Source organism: Podarcis raffonei, chromosome 2, assembly GCF_027172205.1.
Source record: "Podarcis raffonei isolate rPodRaf1 chromosome 2, rPodRaf1.pri, whole genome shotgun sequence".
NCBI lineage: Eukaryota > Metazoa > Chordata > Lepidosauria > Squamata > Lacertidae > Podarcis > Podarcis raffonei.
Genome location: NC_070603.1, coordinates 125480371 through 125499348, shown reverse-complemented (window position 1 = coordinate 125499348; position 18978 = coordinate 125480371). Strand labels below are relative to the sequence as shown.

Sequence of the window (18978 nt, the reverse complement as noted above, 5' to 3'; positions counted from 1 at the left end):
GAGGCAAACACTCTAGGGGTACCAGATCACATTCCTTGGATCCGATCCATAAAGGGATGGGACATTAGTATCACGTTTTGGGATACTCTCCCTCTGGTTTGGATCCCCTTGGGAGTTTCCAGAGGAAAGTCTCTCTCACCTGCTGCTCTGCCTGCTTCCTCTCCTCTGCTTGACTCAGGAGGAAACCTTCGGCCAGGGCCACCGCCTGGGAACTGGTCTCCGCTCCACATTCCCTCACCCAGCTCTCCATCTCTGGCAGAAGGACAGCCAGGAACTGCTCCAAGATCACCAGGTCCAGAATCTCAGCTTTTGTGTTCTTTTCTGGCTTCAGCCACTGACAGACAAGGTGGTAGAGTTGGCTGCAAACCTCTCGGGGTCCTTTGGCCTCCTGGTAGAATTGCTTGAACTGCTGACTCTGAACATCTGAGTGGAGGGCGTCCTCCTCACCCAGGATCTTCCGCATAGAGTTTTCCCAGATTCTCCCACTGCTCCCATCTTCAATGGCCTGGCCTCTTCCTGCTTTAGGTCCAGCCAAGTCTTGCTCATCCATTTGTGATCTCAGGAAACTTCCAAGAGTCCCTTTTTTTCCTGCAAAGCTGTGTCTGAATTAGAGGTGCTGGCAAACCCTACAAAGCAAATGCATTGTTCTGTTATAAAATTGGCACTGTGTCAGGATCAGAAAAATGTCCCCAGACATATGTGGGTGACTTTAGCTAGCAATCAAGGCTACACTACACTAAAGCCCAGACTCTGAACATATTGTGGTTGTACATTGTTTTAAGCTGTTTTTAAACTCCACAAGAGAAAAATAAGGACTCCAGGGGGGACGGGAGACACACCATCAGAATTTGTCTTAATCTGGCTGGTCTAAATTTAAATATAAGCAGAAGTTACTATCTCTTGGGGGGGGACACACACACCATCAGAATTTGGCTCAGTCTGGCTGGTCTAAATTTAAATTTCAGCATAGTACTATGGAACCTCGACTTACAAACACGTCAGGTTACAAACGATTCAGGTTACAAACTCCGCTAACCTGGAAGAATTACCTTGAGTTGAGAACTCTGCCCCAAGATGAGAACGGAAATCGTGTGCCGGTAGCAAAAGCATGCCTCAGGTTACGAACAGTTTCAGGTTAAGAATGGACCTCTGGAACAAATTACAGTGGTACCTTGGGTTACATACACTTCAGGTTACAGACTCCGCTAACCCAGAAATAGTACTTCGGGTTAAGAACTTTGCTTCAGGATGAGATCAGAAATTGGGCTCCGGTGGCGTGGCAGCAGCAGGAGGCCCCATTAGCTAAAGGTGGTGCTTCAGGTTAAGAACAGTTTCAGGTTAAGTACTGACCTCCGGAACGAATTAAGTTCTTAACCCAAGGTACAACTGTAATAATAATACATAATTATTACTATTACTATTATTACTACTACTACAACTGTTAATGGAAAAATCTGAGGGCTCCCTTGGACGAAAACAAAGACACCAACCAGGATAACTTGGAGCAAAACAGCAGCCTGTAGGCTTGGCCTTTATTGATCTGTTGCAACAGGGTGCTCCCCTCACTTGCAGGAGAGAGGAAGGACCCAGAAAAATGGTGTGCAAGACCTTATAAAGACTTTTGAAAATCCCATCCTGTAGATCAAGACCACCCCCAGAAACATCATACATACATCACAGAAAGGAGGGGTTGAGGGAGGAGTTGTGGTGGTAACCTGAGTGTCCTGTCACCTGGCTGGTTCCCTTCTCCTCCTCCCCATGAGTCATTTTCAGAAAACAAAAGGTAGTCGCAGTTTCCTGCCCCCTGAGGGAAGATCTGATCATTGTCCTTTGTTCCAGTCCATGCTGAATCCACTCCCATATGAAAGTTCTTTGTGATCTTGATGATCTTCTGTCTAGGACCATCAGGGTTGGTATAGCAACTGGGCAGGGCTCCTGTGTATGTGCTGGTATGCTGAAGGGATTGTGGCTGCCCTGTATCAAACCTTCCCCATTTTGTAGTCCTTCCTTCATGGAGTAAAATAAAAGTGGAACAGTGCAAATCCGATGTATGGTTGATTTTCTATGAATTTATAACAGAAGTGTAGCGTATGTAGTGTGCGAGTGTGAGTGTGTGTGAAGTTTGTACAAACTGAATGATGGGGGGGGGGGTTTCCTGCGACACTACTACTTCTGTTATGCTGCCCATCTGACTGGGTTGCCCCAGCTACTCTGAGCAGCTTCCGATAAGATGAACATCAAACACAGTAAGGCATCAAAGATTAAAAGAAGAGGAGGAGGAGTTTGGAAGAAGAAGAAGAAGACTTTGGATTTGATATCCCGCCTTTCACTCCCTTTAAGAGGTCTCAAAGCGGCTAACATTCTCCTTTCCCTTCCTCCCCCACAACAAACACTCTGTGAGGTGAGTGGGGCCGAGAGACTTCAGAGAAGTGTGACTAGCCCAAGGTCACTCAGCAGCTGCATGTGGAGGAGCGGAGACGCGAACCCGGTTCCCCAGATTACAAGACTACCATTCTTAAACACTACACCACACTGGCTCTCTTTTCTTTTCTTCAATAGAAACTTTTCAATAAAAGTTTCAATAAAAACTTTTCTTCAATAGAGCAATTATTCTCCTCGCTTTGAACCCCCACCCCACCCCCAAAATCATCAATAGACCAAGACTTTACGCTGCTTCATTGGTAGCAGAAGAGGAAAAATGACTCTTACTTACACTTAATCTAAGCACAACCACAAGGCCTCTTGACTAGGCATTTGGCTATACGATGTGAACCGCTAATCTGTTAATTATTCTCTATCCTGTTTCCCCTTCTTCTGTTTAAGCTAATTCACAAACCCAGAACTCAATACAATGACCACTAATAACAAAACATGTCACATATATCCCTGCACATTTACAGAGGACCCTCTGGATACGAATGTAATTTGTTCCAGGGGTCCGTACATATCCCAAAAACTCTGCAAGTAGAGGCACTGCTTCTGTGCATGTACATAAAGCATTTGCGCATGCAGCAAAACCCGGGAGAATACACTTCCGGAGTTGCCATGTTCGCAACCCAAAAGAAGGAAACGTAGCCCAAGAGTCCACTATATTACGATATTCTGTGATATACAAATGATGGGAAGGGATTTACAATCAAAGAACCGTCGAATGGGAAGGGACCCTGAGGACCATATAGTCCAGTCCCCTGCGATGAAGAAATCTTCACCCAACTTGGGCACATACTCATGACCAAGTAACACCCTCCCCTTTCAAGGACAGGGGGTGGGGCTTTAGCTCTGGGGGACCTTCCCCCCCCTTCTGTCCTCCCTTCTCTACGAATCCAGCTTAGTTCCTTTTAACCCTTGCCGAACGGAAGGCACCAGCTCTCCCCTCTATGGAGAGCAGGAGCCCACAGAGAGGGGCTTTCTTCTGGGGAGGGTGGGACCCCCTTGGCAGGCAGAGGAGCAGCTTCTAGGGGTAAAGGCTGTGACAGAAGCAAAGGACGGCCTGGTGGGGGCTCTTCCTTCCGAAGGGGGGGTTTCAATGGCATGCCACTTTCTCCCTCCCCAAAGGGGCAAAGGAAGGGGGGCGGAATGCTCCCTGCCTTGGGGGTCTCCATCCCTCCCTTGAGTATTCTCCCCCTGCAGCCCTGGGACCCCCCTTCTCCCCCAGGCGCCCCAAGGGGAAAGAGAGAGGAGACTCACTGGATCTCAGGAGGGGCCATCGAGGCAGCCTAGGCAGAGGACGAAGGAGGAGGGGCTTCCGCTCTGGAGGACCTGGGACCCCCGCCCCCACTTCCTGGCCTCTCTAGGATTCCAGCTCGGCTCCTGTTAACCCTTGGCGAGCCCAGCGCACAGAGGGCAGAGGAGACGCTGACGGACCTGCGCATGCTCCCTGCGGGCGACCCAGGGCCTTCTCTTGTGGACGCCTCAGAGCACGAAGCGGGGAAAGGGGGAGGCGGGGCAGCGGCGGCGTCTGCTCTGAGGGAAACGGCTTTTCCCGCCTTCCTGCCTTTCGAAATCTGAGCCTCGCCTCAGTTTTAGGCGCCAAGGAGGCCGATTCCTGGCAGACCAGGCGGCAGTTTCCCTGGGCTCCCTCGTTTATCGGGGGATTTCTTTTCATTCGCCCTGATTTCTGTTCATATCTCTTGCTTTTGGAGCTTTTGCTTCTTAAGAAAGGCATTTTGCTTTATTAAAAAAGACCCTTTCACCACCGCTTTGCCTGCATTCCATCCAGCATTTAAATCCATTTATTCAAATGGATTTCAAAATAGTCCTTTATAGTGCCACCCTTTTCCCTCCTCCGCTATCACTGAGGAGAAATGAAAAGGCTCCTCTGCCTCAGGCGTTGCACGTGTGTCTGTCTGTGTGGGAGAGAGAAAACTGGTGGAAGGGCCCAAGGATCCTGTAGTGGCCCCAGCAGAAGCCATCCACCATGGACCTGAAGCCCTGCAGGTAGCCCTTGTCCCACTTTTGGATGTGGGGCTCCTCCTCTGGGAACATGGCCATATACTTCCCTTGGCCGATGCCGAAATGGAAGAGCTCCTGCCAGTCAAAGAAGTACCTGTACAGGTAGTGAACCCACTGCATGCCGTTGGGAGAAGTGGCAATCCTGCTTCATCTGGTACAGGATGTGTTGTGTGGGGGGCAGGGGGCCATCAAGGAAGGTCAGGTGGGGAAGGGAACTCTGGGGGGACAGGCACCCCCTGCTCTTTCATGCCAAAGGAGACCCCCCCACTATTGTGGCAGGACCCCATCTGTCCCCCACCCCAGCTAAGCATCAACAGTCACATCATGCAAGGTTGCCACCTGCCCTGTTTAATATGCTGGATTAGATTCATTTATTCAGAGAAACAACACTATGTGAAATTTCCAGAAGATGGGTTATTTACAATAGGTGTAAGGTCACTCCGAAGAATGTTCTACACATGCGTTGCTTCTGGGCTGACCAGAGAGATGCTTAGTCTGACCTCTACTTTTGTAGCGTGAAGATGTAAAGATTGGGTCTGGCAGCTTTTAGGTGAACATTATGTGCTCACCTAGGTTTAGGATTATGTGAATATTGGGGGGGGGAATTAAAAGATTTAGAAATATTGAAAACAATGAAACTATCATTGATGGGGAGAATCTCGGCAATAAAAATGAATATAGTGATAATAAATAATAATTTTTTAATTTACATCCCTCCCATCTGGCTGGGTTTCCACTTATGGTGTTCATGTTGTAGGGTAACAAAAAAATTTGGGAGATGGTGTACAATGAGCTTAGGAAAAGGTTTTTTTAGAAACAGTACCCAATAATCCACAAGCTTTTCTTCTGGGAATGACAAAAATCTATAAAGTAAAATAAAAATTAATTTATGGATGTACGTGATGATATTCACTCGAATTCTAATTACACAAAAATGTCCCATCAAAAGAAGAATGGCATCTCAAAATACTAGATATATATCAAAGTAGCCAATATGACAAACAGGTTAAGAAAGAAATATGATAAAAGACTTAAAGGTGACTGGATCTCATATACAGATTATATAGAAACATATTACACCAAGAATCATAACAGGTGCAGACAGGAAACCATGGAAAGAGTGGAAGGGAAGTAAAAGTAAAGATAAACTGTTTTGTTGTTGTTTAGTCGTGTCCGACTCTTCGTGACCCCATGGACCAGAGCACGCCTCCCGCAGTTTGATCAAACTCATGCTGGTAGCTTCAAGAACACCATCCAACCATCTCATCCTCTGTCGTCCTCTTCTCCTTGTGCCCTCCATCTTTCCCAACATCAGGGTCTTTTCCAGGGAGTCTTCTCTTCTCATGAGGTAGCCAAAGTATTGGAGCCTCAGCTTCACGATCTGTCCTTCCAGCGTGCACTCAGGGCTGATTTCCTTCAGAATGGATACGTTTGATCTTCTTGCAGTCCATGGGACTCTCAAGAGTCTCCTCCAGCACCATAATTCAAAAGCATCAATTCTTCAGCGATCAGCCTTCTTGATGGTCCAGCTCTCACTTCCATACATCACTACTGGGAAAACCATAGCTATACGGACCTTTGTTGGCAAGGTGATGTCTCTACTTTTTAAGACGCTGTCTAGGTTTGTCATTGCTTTTCTCCCAAGAAGCAGGCGTCTTTTAATTTCGTGACTGCTGTCACCAAATAAAGATAAACTGTATAGGATTTAAATAATTTAGAATAATATAGATGTGCCATTATTATTATTAGTAGTAGTAGTATTAGTATTTGTCTATGACGTTAACATAGTATGTTTTGTTGGCGAGATATAAGAGAAAAATAAATAAAAAATTGAAGAAAACAGTAAAAACATTAATATTAAATGTATACTATTAAAACAAATCGATACCTCTATGTCTGGAAAGATTTGTATAACAAAATATTTTACGCAAGGAGCAAAAGAGTACAGTCAAGGTTGCTGCCTGACCTCAACAGGCAGAGAGAAATTTCAATGAAGAAGTAACCCTAAAAATACTTCATCTGTTGTGACGGACTGACACTCCACTAACACTAAGGAGGAAGGGAAACAGGGTGGCCAGTTCAAGGAATTTATGCCACACAATGACAAAAATATCCCCCGGTCAAGATCTGGTGCTCACTCAACAGGAATGGGAAAAGGTCTCAGACGTTGCCACTGGGGTGAATCAAACTGCTCTGAATCTCTGTTCAATCTATGTGTGCAGATGAGAACTGGATTTGGCTGAAGTAAACAAACTGCTTACTGCTGTTCACAACATGTAATACACAGAGAACTCTTTCTCCCTCATGGATGCAATTCTTTGCTCCTGGCATGCGCTAAGGACTTTGAAGGATCAAGGAGAAGAGTAGCAAGATTCTTAGACCTAAACTTCCCACAAAGAAAAGTCTGAATTCAACACCTTGGCCATTGACTTCCACCTTGCAGATCTGGATACACAGTATGAATAATATGGGACACCAGGTTTGCACTCCATGGATTTGAGAGGCAAGGCTGACTTATCTGCTGGGTGGAAGAAGCACAAGAACACTGTTGCGATGCAAATTATAGTCTACTAAAATACAATCACAACCTAGCAATTGCTATGGTTTCTCCCCAAGGTGAGTTCTTTGATGGGAAGAGAGAGTGGAGTTGTGACGGAAGCTCTTTCCACATTCCAAGCAATGATAGGGTTTCTCCCCTGTATGAATTCTTTGATGGGAAATGAGACTATCCTTCCGACTGAACCACTTTCTACATTCCAAGCAATGATATGGTTTCTGCACCATATGAATCTTTTGATGAGATGTGAGACCTGTGCTCTGTGTGAATCTCTTTCCGCACTCTTGACATTTAAATGGTTTCTCCCCTGTATGAATTATTTGATGGGAAGTGAGTTTGTAGCTGTGGCTGAAGCACTTTCCACATTCGAAGCACTGAAAGGGTTTCTCTCCAGTATGAATTCTCTGATGGGAAGTGAGAGAGGAATTGTGACTGAAGCTCCTTCCACATTCCTGGCACTGATAGGGTTTCTCTCCTGTATGAATTCTTTGATGGGAAGTAAGATTGCTGCTACTACTGAAGTTATATCCACATTCCAAGCACTGATATGGTTTTTCGCCTTTATGTATTCTTTGATGAGAAGTGAGACTACTCTTCTGAGTGAAGCTCTTTCCACATTCCAAACATTGATATGGTTTTTCCCCTGTATGAATTCTTCGATGAGAAGTGACATTGTAGCTGTGACGGAAGCTCTTTCCACATTCCAAGCATTGATAGGGTTTCTCCCCTGTATGAAATCTTTGATGGGATGTCAGATGGCTACTCTGGCTGAATCTCTTTCCACATTCCAAGCACTGATAAGGCTTCTCCCCTGTATGAATTCTTTGATGGGAAGTGAGAGAACCGTTGTGACTGAAGCTCTTTCCACATTCCAAGCACTGATAGGGTGTCTCCCCTGTATGAATTCTTTTATGAAAAATGAGACCACACTTCTGAGTGAAGCTCTTTCCACATTCCAAGCACTGATAGGGTTTCTCCCCAGTATGAATTATTTGATGGGAAGTGAGATCTGAGCTCTTTCTGAAAGTTTTTCCACATTCAAAGCACTTATAGGGTTTTTCCCCTGTATGACTTCTTCGATGGGATGTCAGACTGTTTTTGTGACTAAAGCTCTTTCCACATTCAAAGCACTGATAAGGTTTCTCCCCTGTATGACTTCTTTGATGGGAAGTGAGATGGGCATTCTTACTGAAGCTCTTTCCACATTCTAAGCATTGATAGGGTTTCTCACCTGTATGAATTCTTTGATGGGAAGTGAGACTGTGGCTGTGGCTGAAGCTCTTTCCACATTCGAAGCACTGATAGGGTTTCTCCCCTGTATGAATTCTTTGGTGGGAAGTGAGATTGTTCTTCCAGGTGAAGCTCTTTCCACATTCTAAGCACTGATAGGGTTTCTCTCCAGTATGAGTTCTCTGATGGGAAGTGAGAGAGGCGCTCTGACTGAAGCTCTTTCCACATTCTTGGCACTGATAAGGTTTCTCCCCAGTATGAGTTCTCTGATGGGAAGTGAGATGTGTGCTCTGACTGAAGCTTTTTCCACATTCCAAGCACTGATATGGATTCTCCCCTGTATGAATTCTCTGATGAGAAATGAAGCTGACCTTCCATCTGAAGCTCTTTCCACATTCCTTGCACTGGTAGGGTTTCTCCCCAGTATGAATTCTTTTATGGGAAGTGAGATGGGTGCTCTGACTGAAGCTTTTTCCACATTCCAAGCACTGATATGGATTCTCCCCTGTATGAATTCTCTGATGAGAAATGAAACTGATCTTCCATCTGAAGCTTTTTCCACATTCCTTGCACTGGTAGGGTTTCTCCCCAGTATGAATTCTTTGATGAGAAGTGAGATGGGTACTCTGATTGAAGCTCTTTCCACATTCCAAGCACTGATAGGGTTTATTTCCAATGGGATTTCTTTGATGAGAAGTGGACTGGGAACTCTGACTAAAGTTCTCTTTACTCTCCAAGTATTTATATGGCTTCTTCACTGTGTGGATTCTGTCCTGGTCCCCCTTGTTACTAATTTCCAATTCTTCACCCCCTGGAATGTAAAAAACAATTATTTTTAAACATTAACATTTTATTTAAATGTTTTACATTCAAAAAAATATAATATGATAAGAGCAACGAATAAAAAGAGAAAAGTATGGGAGAATAATTTTTGAAAGAGGTAAAGAATTTTGGAAAAATACAGTATAACAGATCAAATAAAATCAGTTTCACTTCTATATGTTATTATATAGATTTTAAGTGGTATTGTAACACTTATATATATATAGACAAAGCGAAACTAATTAGAGCCTCAGGAAGAACAACCGTTCATAACTTTTCATTATTGAACATTGCTAATGAACGGAGCCTGATGTTGGGAAAGATGGAGGGCACAAGGAGAAGGGGACGACATAGGACGAGATGGTTGGATCGTGTTCGTGAAGCTACCAGCATGAGTTTGACCAAACTGTGGGAGGCAGTAGAAGACAGAAGTGTCTGGTGTGCTCTGGTCCATGGGGTCAAGAAGAGTTGGACACGACTAAGCGACTCAACAACAACAACAATGAACGGTTGTGAAAGCGGAAGAACTAAAGGGAATTAGATGGGAATTCTTACTGCGGAGTTGACTGCCTTTGTTGGCTGGTATTAGCTGATAATTTATGGGAACCTGAGATTCAATTCATTATGTTTGACCCAATCATGGAATCTGCTCTGTATCCATTGTCAGTTATCTCTTTAGTCAACCAAAAGCAACAGAAGCAAAAACACAAATCTGACAGAAGCTACTTCAACCTCCCTACCCACTCTGACGGATATTCACAGACAACACCGCCAATCGCCCTCCATTCCAAGTGATTTCTGGGAGCGTTAGATTTCCAGGTGGTGTAGGTAGCGCTATTGAGTTCCATCCAAACCTTGGAGATTCATCGTAAGGAGAGAAATATGGAATTTCAAAACAGATATGATGATCCTCAGAGAGCCTTACCCAGAGAATCCAGGAGCCCACGATTCTCCTCCATGACCTCCTCATGCAGAGCTCTCTGGTTAGGATCCAGCAACGCCAACTCCTTGTCCGTGAAATGAACAGCGACATCCTCAAAGCATACCAAATCCTAAACAAATAAGGGTGATGGGGTTAGTTAGATAAATCCTGGCCCATTTTTATTGTTTGTCAACTGCTTAGAAACCTATTTAGTCTTCAATTGTAAATATAGAAAACAAAACAGCAACTGCTGCTAAATAATACTGGCGACATTGAGAAAGTGATAAGGATGAGGTGGATGTTCCATATTCCCAGCACATAAACCGTCTCGAATGGCATTTCCTCCTTTTCTTCAGGGCACCGTTGACAGGAGCCAGGAGGTAGAGGGAGTCACCCTGCCAGCCCCACCCCTCAGCCTCTCTCCCTATAAGTCTCCTCCCCCCTACCTGATCTGCTTCCATAGCTGCTGCTTCCCCTTTAGCCTCATGAAAAGACAGATGAGGAAGTCTTGTGGGCATCATCCTGTCACCTGCCAGAGACAAAAAGAAGTGGGAAGCCATGAATGCCTGCTTTTTTCCGATGTTCAGGAGTGCAACTCTAATTACAGGTGTACCTTTGAAGAAGTCTACCCTATTGAGTGCCTTTTGACATCCGTACACCTTTTGTCTTTTAGTTATGTAAAAATATATCCCACCTCCTTTGGGCTCTTGGCCCCAACTGCCTCCCCACAAAAGACGGAAAGAACTGACAGATTAATTTCCAAATCCCCAGGATGTGACCAAGGAGAGAAATAACTCGCTCCTTACCTAGTGGTCTCTCTCTGGTGTCCAGAGTTCTCTCTGCCTCAGAGGAATCAGGACCCATTTCTGTCAACAGATCCTGAACCTGAAAGAGCAACAAAGATTCAAAACAGAATGGGAAGGGGGATTAGAAAAGCAATGGCAGAGGCAAACACTTTAGGGGTAGCAGATCTCATTCCCTGGATCCTATCCATAAAGGGTTGGGACATTAGTATCACGTTTTGGGATACTCTCGCACTGGTTTGGAGCCCCTTGGGAGTTTCCAGAGGAAAGTCTCTCTCACCTGATGCTCTGCCTGACTCAGGAGGAAACCTTCAGTGAGAGCCACTGCCTGGGAACTGGTCTCCGCTCCACATTCCCTCACCCAGCTCTCCATCTCTGGGGGAAGGACAGCCAGGAACTGCTGCAAGATCACCATGTCCAGCATCTCAGCTTTCGTGTTCCTTTCTGGCTTCAGCCACTGACAGACAAGGTGGTAGAGTTGGCTGCAAACCTCTCGGGGTCCTTCAGCCTCCTGGCAGCAGAATTGCTTGGGCTGCTGGCTCTGCACATCTGAGCGGAGGGTGTCCTCCTCACACAGGATCTTCCGCATAGCGTTTTCCCAGAATCCCTCAGTGCTCCCATCTTCAGTGGCAGGGCCTATTCCTGCTTTAGGTCCAGCCGAGTCTTGCCCATCCATCTGTGCTCTCAGGAAGCTTCCAAGAGATCAGAAGGAGTCCCTTTTTTCTTCTGCAAAGCTGTGTCTGAATTAGAGGGGCTGGCAAACCCTACAAAGCAAATGCATTGTTCTGTTATAAAATTGGCACTGTGTCAGGATCAGAAAAATGTCCCCAGACAAACGTGGATGGTTTTTGCTAGCAATCAAGGCTGCACTGCACTAAAGCCCAGGCTCTGAAGATATGTGGTTGTACGTTGTTTTAAGCTGTTTTAAAACTTATTACAGCTCCATGAGAGAAAAATAAAGACTCCAGAAAAACAATAACACACCATCAGAATTTGTCTTAATCTGGCTGGTCTAAATTTAAGTATAAGCAGAAGTTATTATCTGCAGAAAACACACACACACAAATCATCAGAATTTGGCTCAGTCTGGCTGGTCTAAATAAAAATTTAAGCATAGTAATACATAATTACTACTACTACTACTATTATGCCGCCCATCTGACTGGGTTATCTCAGCTACTCTGAGCGGCTTCCAATAAGATGAACATCAAACACAGTATGCCATCAAACATTAAAAATGTTTCTGCATCAGTAGTGCAATTATTCTCCTAGCTGGGTCTCAGCGGCTTTTGATACCATCGACCATAACTTCCTTCTGGACCGTGAAGGTCCTGTGTGAGTGTCTGGAGGCAGTTGGAGGAGGGATGGCGGCTAACGGATTGAGGTTGAATCCTGACAAGACAGAAGTTCTGTTTTGGGGGGACAGTGGACGAGTGGGTGTGGGGGACTCCCTTGTCCTGAATGGGGTAACTGTGCCCCTGAAGAACCAGGTGCGCAGCCTGGGAGTCATTTTGGTCTCACAGCTGTCCATGGAGATGCAGGTCAACTCTGTGTCCAGGCCAGCTGTTTATCAGCTCCATCTGGTATGAAGGCTCAGACACTACCTGCCCACAGACTGTCTCACCAGAGTGGTGCATGTTCTAGTTATCTCCCACTTGGACTACTGCAATGCGCTCTACGTGGGGCTACCTTTGAAGGTGACTCGGAAACTGCAATTAATCCAGAATGTGGCAGCTAGACTGGTGACTGGGAGTGGCAGCCAAGACCATATAACACCAGTCCTGAGAGATCTGCATTGGTTCCCAGTACATTTCTGAGCACATTCAAAGTGTTGGTGCTGACCTTTAAAGCCCTAAACGGCCTTGGTCCTGTATACCTGAAGGAGCATCTCCACCCCCATCGTTCTGCCCAGACACTGAGGTCCAGCGCCAAGGGCTTTCTGGCAGTTCCCTCGCTGTGAGAAGTGAGGTTCCAGGGAACCAGGCAGAGGGCCTTCTTGGTGGTGGCGCCTGCCCTGTGGAACATCCTTCTGTCAGATGTCAAGGAAATAAACAACTACCAGACTTTTAGAAGACATCTGAAGGCAGCCCTGTTTAGGGAAGTTTTTAATGTTTAATGCTGTATTGTATTTTTAAATATTCAGTTGGGAGCTGTCCAGAGTGGCTGGGGAAACCAAGCCAGATGGGTGGGGAATGAATGAATGAACTCAGTACAGTGGTACCTCAGGTTACAGATGCTTCAGGTTGCAGACACTTCAGGTTACAGACTCTGCTAACCCAGAAATAGTACCTCAGGTTAAGAACAGAAATCGTGCTCCGGTGGCGCAGCAGCAGCAGGAGGCCTCATTAGCTAAAGTGGTGCTTCAGGTTAAGAACAGTTTCGGCTTAAGAATGGACCTCCGCAACGAATTAAGTACTTAACCCGAGGTACCACTGTACAGTGACCACTAATAATGAAACATATGTTGCAGATATCCCTGCACATTTATTATGATATTTTGTGATACACAAATGACGGGAGAGGATTTACAATCGGAAAGCTATTGAATGGGAAGGGACCCTGAGGACCATCTAGTCCAGTCCCCTGTGATGCAGAAATATTCACCCAACTTGAGGCACAAACCCATGACTAGGGGTTTAAGAGTCTCATGCTTTACTGACCGACTCAGTCTATTCATTTGTATCATTTACTATTCCCATTATCCTTGTTTACACGACCCCATTAAGAGTTATTCCAAAAGAAAGGAAAAAGATAAACACAGCCCCCCCCCCATCTACAAAGCAGGATGAGGCCACGTTAAAGACTCCTGGCTTCCTCCAAAGAATCAGGGGAACCGTAGTTTAATGAGGGTGCAGGGAAAGCTCACTGATTTGGGGGTCTCTGCCCCCACATGCACCTTCCTCCTACAGCCCGGGGACCCCCCTTCCATTCAAGGCATCCCAAGGGGGAAGAGAGGAGACTGCGGATCCCAGAAGGGGGACCCAGGCAGCTCTGGCAAGGAGAGAGAGGAAAGCAACCCCTCCCCTTTCAAGGACGGGGGCGGGGCTTTTGCTCTGAGTGACCCCGCCCCTTGTCTTCCCTTCTCTAGGAATCCAGCTTTTAACCCTTCGTGAGCTGAACGCACCCAGTTCCCCCCTCTATGGAGAGCAGGAGCCCACAGAGAGGGGCTTTCTTCTGGGGAGGGTGGGCACCCCTTGTAAGGCAGCAGCTTGTAGGGGGAAAGGCTGTTCCAGAAGCAAAGGACTCCTCCCTCGGAAGGGGGGTCATTGGCATGCCACTTTTTCCCTCCCCAAAGGGGCAAAGGAAGAAGAAAGAGGAAGGGGGAGGATGCTCCCTGCCTTGGGTATCCTCCCCCTGCAGCCCAGGGCCCTCCCCCTTCTCCCCCGGGCGCCCTAAGGGGAAAGAGAGAGGAGACTCACTGGATCCCAGGAGGGGCCACCGAGGCAGCCTTGGCGGAGGACGAAGGAGGAGGGGCTTCTACTCTGGAGGACCTGGGACCCCGGCCCCACTTCCTGGCCTCTCTAGGATTCCGGCTCGCCTCCTTTTCCTCCCTGTCTCCTGCTTCTGCGCCTGCGCCCTAACCCCCTCGTATGAGGGAGGTCTTGCACCCCTGAGGGTCGCCGTCTCTGACGCGCGAGGGCAGCAGGAAGCCGCGCCTCCTCCGCTCCCTCAATCTAACGGCTCGTGGGTGACGTCATGCCGCCAGGGGATCTCGAAATTCGCCTCGCCCGTGAGCTGAGGGGAACGGAAAAGGCGGGAAAGGGGGGAGAAGAAGGGAAGCGCAGTCTCGGGCCCTGTCCCCTTCACCTGCCCACCAGCAGCTTGAAAGGCCCGAGCAATATTGGGAGGGGACTTGAGGGTTGTGGGTTCGAGCCCCACCTCGGGCAGGAGATGGCAAGGGGTTGGGCTGGATGACCCTGGTGGTCCCTTCTGACTACAAAATACAGAAGAATCAATACATTTCCCAGTTGGGAGTCCTGGAGCGAGACTTACAAAAGGAATTTGAATGGGGCAAAATGTCTGGTTCTGCACTTAGGCAGGCAGAAGCAGATCCACCAATATAGGATGGGGGACTCCTGGCTTACTAGCAGTACATATGAAAAGGATCTAGGGGTCTTGGTAGATCACAAGCTGAGCATGAGTCAACAGGGTGATGCAGAAGCAAAACATAGCATGGGATTCTGAGTTATATTAACACGGAGCGTTGCTGCTCTGCCACCAAGCTCAGAGGGTGTCCTTGGGCAACACAGGATGGTTAGTCAAAATTTATAGACCGTGGTATCTTAAAAACATACCACAGTGATTTACAGCTATAAAGCATATAGAACAATAATAGCAGAAAAGTTTTAGAACTATGGTGGTACCTCGGGTTAAGAACTTAATAAGTTCCAGAGGCCTGTTCTTAACCTGAAACTGTTCTTAACCTGAGGTGCACTTTTGCTAATGGGGCCTCCCGCTGCTGCCACGCCGCCACCACGCGATTTCCATTCTCATCCTGAGGTAAAGTTCTCAACCCGAGGTATTACTTCCGGGTTAGCGGAGTTTGTAACCTGAAGTGTTTGTAACCCGAGGTACCACTGTAGTTAAAAGTAAACACATTAAAGAAGAAGAGGAAGAAGAAGAAAGTATCCATAGACCCTTCTTCGGGAGGTCCTCCTCATGGCCTGCCTATTTGAAGGCACCTGAGTCTGAATCTCTAGTCACTGGGCCCATTACCCTCAAGACACAAGATCAACAATGGTAAAAAGAAAACCACAAAAACTTTCTTGAGCAACTTGCGGGAAAAGTGTCAGACGCTGACAAAAATGTCCCCCTGGTCAAGATCTGGTGCTCTTTCCACATGGCATGGAGAAAGGACTCAGACGCTGCCACTGGGGTGACTCGTGTTGCTCTGAATCTCAGTTCCATCCAAACCTCCTACCTTGTGCTGGATGTGTGCAGATGTGAACTGGATTTGGCTGAAGCAAACTCTTGCTGAAGAACAGCAGCCAGTGAATCCTAGATGTAACCTTGCCACAGAAAAAAGACTGAATTCAACACCTTGGCCAATGCCTTCCACCTCACAGATCCTGTGATTCCCTACAGACCTTTCTGGGTGTTCAGGAACCCACTTGCGTGTTCAGGTTGGCAGAGGGGGCCCTCTTGGTAGTTTCCCCAATCTCAGAGTTTGGGGTGAAGGGAGGGCATCCTGGTGGCGGATCATCCGCTGGGGAATTCCCTCTCCCCACAGAGATGAACCAGGCACTTTCCCCTCTACTCCAACGCCTTGGACACAGGAACACACCCACAAGGACTCCTGACTAGCCATTTGGCTATGCAATGTGTTAACTCTGTTCTGTCCTGTCTCCACTTTTTCTGCTTCTGTTTAATTCACCAACCAAGAACTCATACAGCGACCAGCAATAATGAACTATATGTCATAGATCCTCCTGCTATTTTTGTGATACAAATGGCATGAAAAGACTCAAGTCTATTTATCTGTATCTTTCATTATATGCAAACAGGATCAGGCCACTTTAAAGAGTCCTGTCTTCCTCCAAAGAATCCTGGGGAGCATAGTTTGTTGAGGGTCCTGAGAGTTGCTGGGAGACATCCCCACCTTGAGTGGTTTAGCAACCCCTCCTTTCCAGGGTGGAGGGGACTGGTGAGAAAGGGTCTCACAGTAACAGGTGGGGCTGTCCATAAGGACCTTCTGAGGGAGACTATTCCACTGTCAAACATACCCAGCTCCTTCAACCACTCCTCATAAGGCTTGGCCTTCAGACCCTTGATCATCTTGGTTGCCCTCCTCTGCGCACCTTCTAGCTTGTCAACATCCTTATTAAATTGTGGCGCCCAGAATTGGACACAGTATTCCAAGTGTGGTCTGACCAAGGAAGAACAAAGCAGAACTATGACTTCCCTTGATCTGGGGAGTGTAATAAGAATTTTAAGGTCTTAGATATATAATAAATGTTCATAAATGTACCAAGCAAACATGTACATAAATATATAAACCACATGTCTGAAGCAGCACAGGAAGATAGTCTTGAAACCATCTTGACTCCCAAGCTGACCAAATGTTTTCTCTGCAAGGAGGGAGGGAGTGAAAAAAAACTTCCTTGTTACAGGAATTGAGTATTCACCATTTCAGAGGGTGACAGACTACCAGGAAAGGCAATCGGATAAGGCATTATCAGATAACCTGCCAGACAGGAGATAAACAATACACTCAGATTTCTGTTGTAGAGCTAGGGAACCCACGTAAGGATGCTATAAAGGCTCTTGGATACCCCATAAGGGAAAAAGGGCAGATTTTGTTTACAACAGGAGTATACAGCTTTTTCTGCTAAAGAGCCCCTCTTTAACATAGGCCTAAGTGTGGACAGCTCCTGCTTGTGTTTACTCTAATGGTGACAAAGCAAGCTACTCCGGGTATAAACCGCCCTCCCCCATGTAAGGGTAAAGGGACCCCTGACCATTAGGTCCAGTCGTGGCTGACTCTGGGGCTGCAGTGCAGCTTCTGGGTCATGTGGCTAGCATGACTAAACCGCTTCTGGCGAACCAGGGCAGCGCACGAAAACGCCGTTTACCTTCCCGCTGGAGCGGTACCTATTTATCTACTTGCACTTTGACGTGCTTTAGAACTCCTAGGTTGGCAGGAGCAGGGACTGAGCAACGGGAGCTCACCCCATCGTGGGGATTCGAACTGCCAACCTTCTGATCAGCAAGTCCTAGGCTCTGTGGTTTAACCCACAGCGCCTCCCCCATGAGGGAATCATTAATCTCTGAGGAGATCATGGGCATAGCCAGGATTTTTGTTATGGGGTGCAGGGAGGGTTTGAACCCTGATCACCAGGGAGACCACTCTAACCACTAAGCCATCCCAGCTCTTCGGTCCTGTTAACTCTTCCCTCCCCTCAACAAGCGGCCATTCAGAGGCAGCCTTCCTGCTAGGACCTGATCCTGGATGAGATGCCTCTCCTCCTGGCAGGCGTCCGATACCTAGAGGCTGTGAGTTCCGCAGGTCAGCCCATGCAGCCCCTCCCCTCTCACCTGTTGTAGCCAGTGGTGTAATGCTGGCCGGCCTGCAGGGGGCGCCCGTGTGCGCTCAGCTGCCGGTCCAGGTCATAGCTGAACCTTCCCTATTTTGCGGGAAATTCCCTTATTCCAGCGACCTTTCCTGCTGCTATCCCGGATTGTTAGATATCCCGTAGACTGTCCCTGGGACAGGTGAGGCTGCTGATCCCTTATTTTCAAATCTGAAAGTTGACAGCTATGGTCCGGGTAGCTACGCCAAGCGGTTGGCATCCATCATTCAGCCACCGAAGACATGCGCAGAGATGGAGATTTGGGCTCCTTGGGCAGAGGGGGGAGGGAGGGAGGAAGGGGAGCCCATAAGTGCAGGCGCAGAAACAGGAAAACTGTAGGCAGGGAGAGGGAGGGGTGGTGTCTGTGCCCTCGGCTTGCCAAGGGTTAAAAGGAGCAGAGCTGGATTCCTAGACAGGACAGGAAGTGAAGCGGAGGTCAAGTTCCTCCATGGCTAAATTCCCCCCTCCCACATCCCTTCCTGCAAGCAGAGAGGAGGTTGCTTTGTTTTCTCTCCTTTGCAAAAGCTTCCTCGGTGAGTCCCCTCTCTCTTTCCCCTCAGGGGTCCCAGGGGTGCAGGGAGGGGGCATGGGGGTCCCTGTTCACATCATGCACAGTGGAGGAAGACCCCCAAGTCAGGGAGCAGAGGGTCCTCCCTTGTCCTCTCTGCCAAGCCAGGGAGGGGGCAAGTTCGCAGGAGGTCTGCAGCTCTGCTCTTCCTTGGGATCCAGATGCTGCCTTCATTTTGGGGGAGGGGGCTTTGAGCACAGGGAGTAGAAATGCCCTCCTGCATCTGCAGCAGTACAACTGGACCACTTCCTCTGTCCCAGATGCAACAACACATGTCCCTCTCCTGTCCTCTCTCCACCCACAGCTGGCGCTGTTACCTTCCAACAGCTGGATCTCACTCCCAAAGGCACTCTCTTCCATGGTCTCCCAAGACAGATGGAGGCCAACGAACCAACCAACCATTCCCCCTCCCCTCACAATGCACATTGGGACTTTCCCTCCCCTCTCCTCCCCCTCCTGGTGCCCCTTTAAATTGGCTTGAAGACATTGGGAGGGTCCACCCCACCAGATGATGAGAGAGGAGGTCCTTCCATCTGGAAAATGGGAATGCTTGC

At 47.5% G+C, this 18978-nt stretch overlaps 3 protein-coding genes across 7 annotated transcripts in view; 1 reads left to right on the top strand and 2 right to left on the bottom strand.

Moving 5' to 3' along the window:
* The window catches only part of LOC128409343 (zinc finger protein 501-like), a 47927-nt gene extending 36893 nt beyond the window's left edge, over positions 1-11034 (bottom strand). For 3 of the 5 annotated variants that reach the window (XM_053379705.1, XM_053379707.1, XM_053379703.1), the window contains exon 1: positions 140-570. In XM_053379705.1, coding sequence (XP_053235680.1) covers positions 140-550 — 411 coding nt within the window. In that variant the 5' untranslated portion in view covers positions 551-570. Of the gene's footprint in view, positions 1-139; positions 571-6666; positions 9051-9986; positions 10114-10429; positions 10513-10789 lie in introns of those variants that run through there. The other 2 variants (XM_053379702.1, XM_053379709.1) reach the window with 2 other exon arrangements.
* Positions 1-14276, bottom strand: part of LOC128409351 (zinc finger protein 883-like) — a 61932-nt gene extending 47656 nt beyond the window's left edge. Inside the window, exon 1 of the mRNA XM_053379733.1 lies at positions 14206-14276. The gene's annotated coding sequence lies outside the window, so the exon portion shown is untranslated. The remainder of the gene's footprint in view (positions 1-14205) is intronic.
* Positions 14277-18293: 4017 nt separating this feature from the next.
* The window catches only part of LOC128409501 (zinc finger protein 91-like), a 48400-nt gene continuing 47715 nt past the window's right edge, over positions 18294-18978 (top strand). The window contains exon 1 of the mRNA XM_053380026.1: positions 18294-18389. Within this exon, the coding sequence (XP_053236001.1) occupies positions 18305-18389 (85 nt within the window). The 5' untranslated portion in view covers positions 18294-18304. The remainder of the gene's footprint in view (positions 18390-18978) is intronic.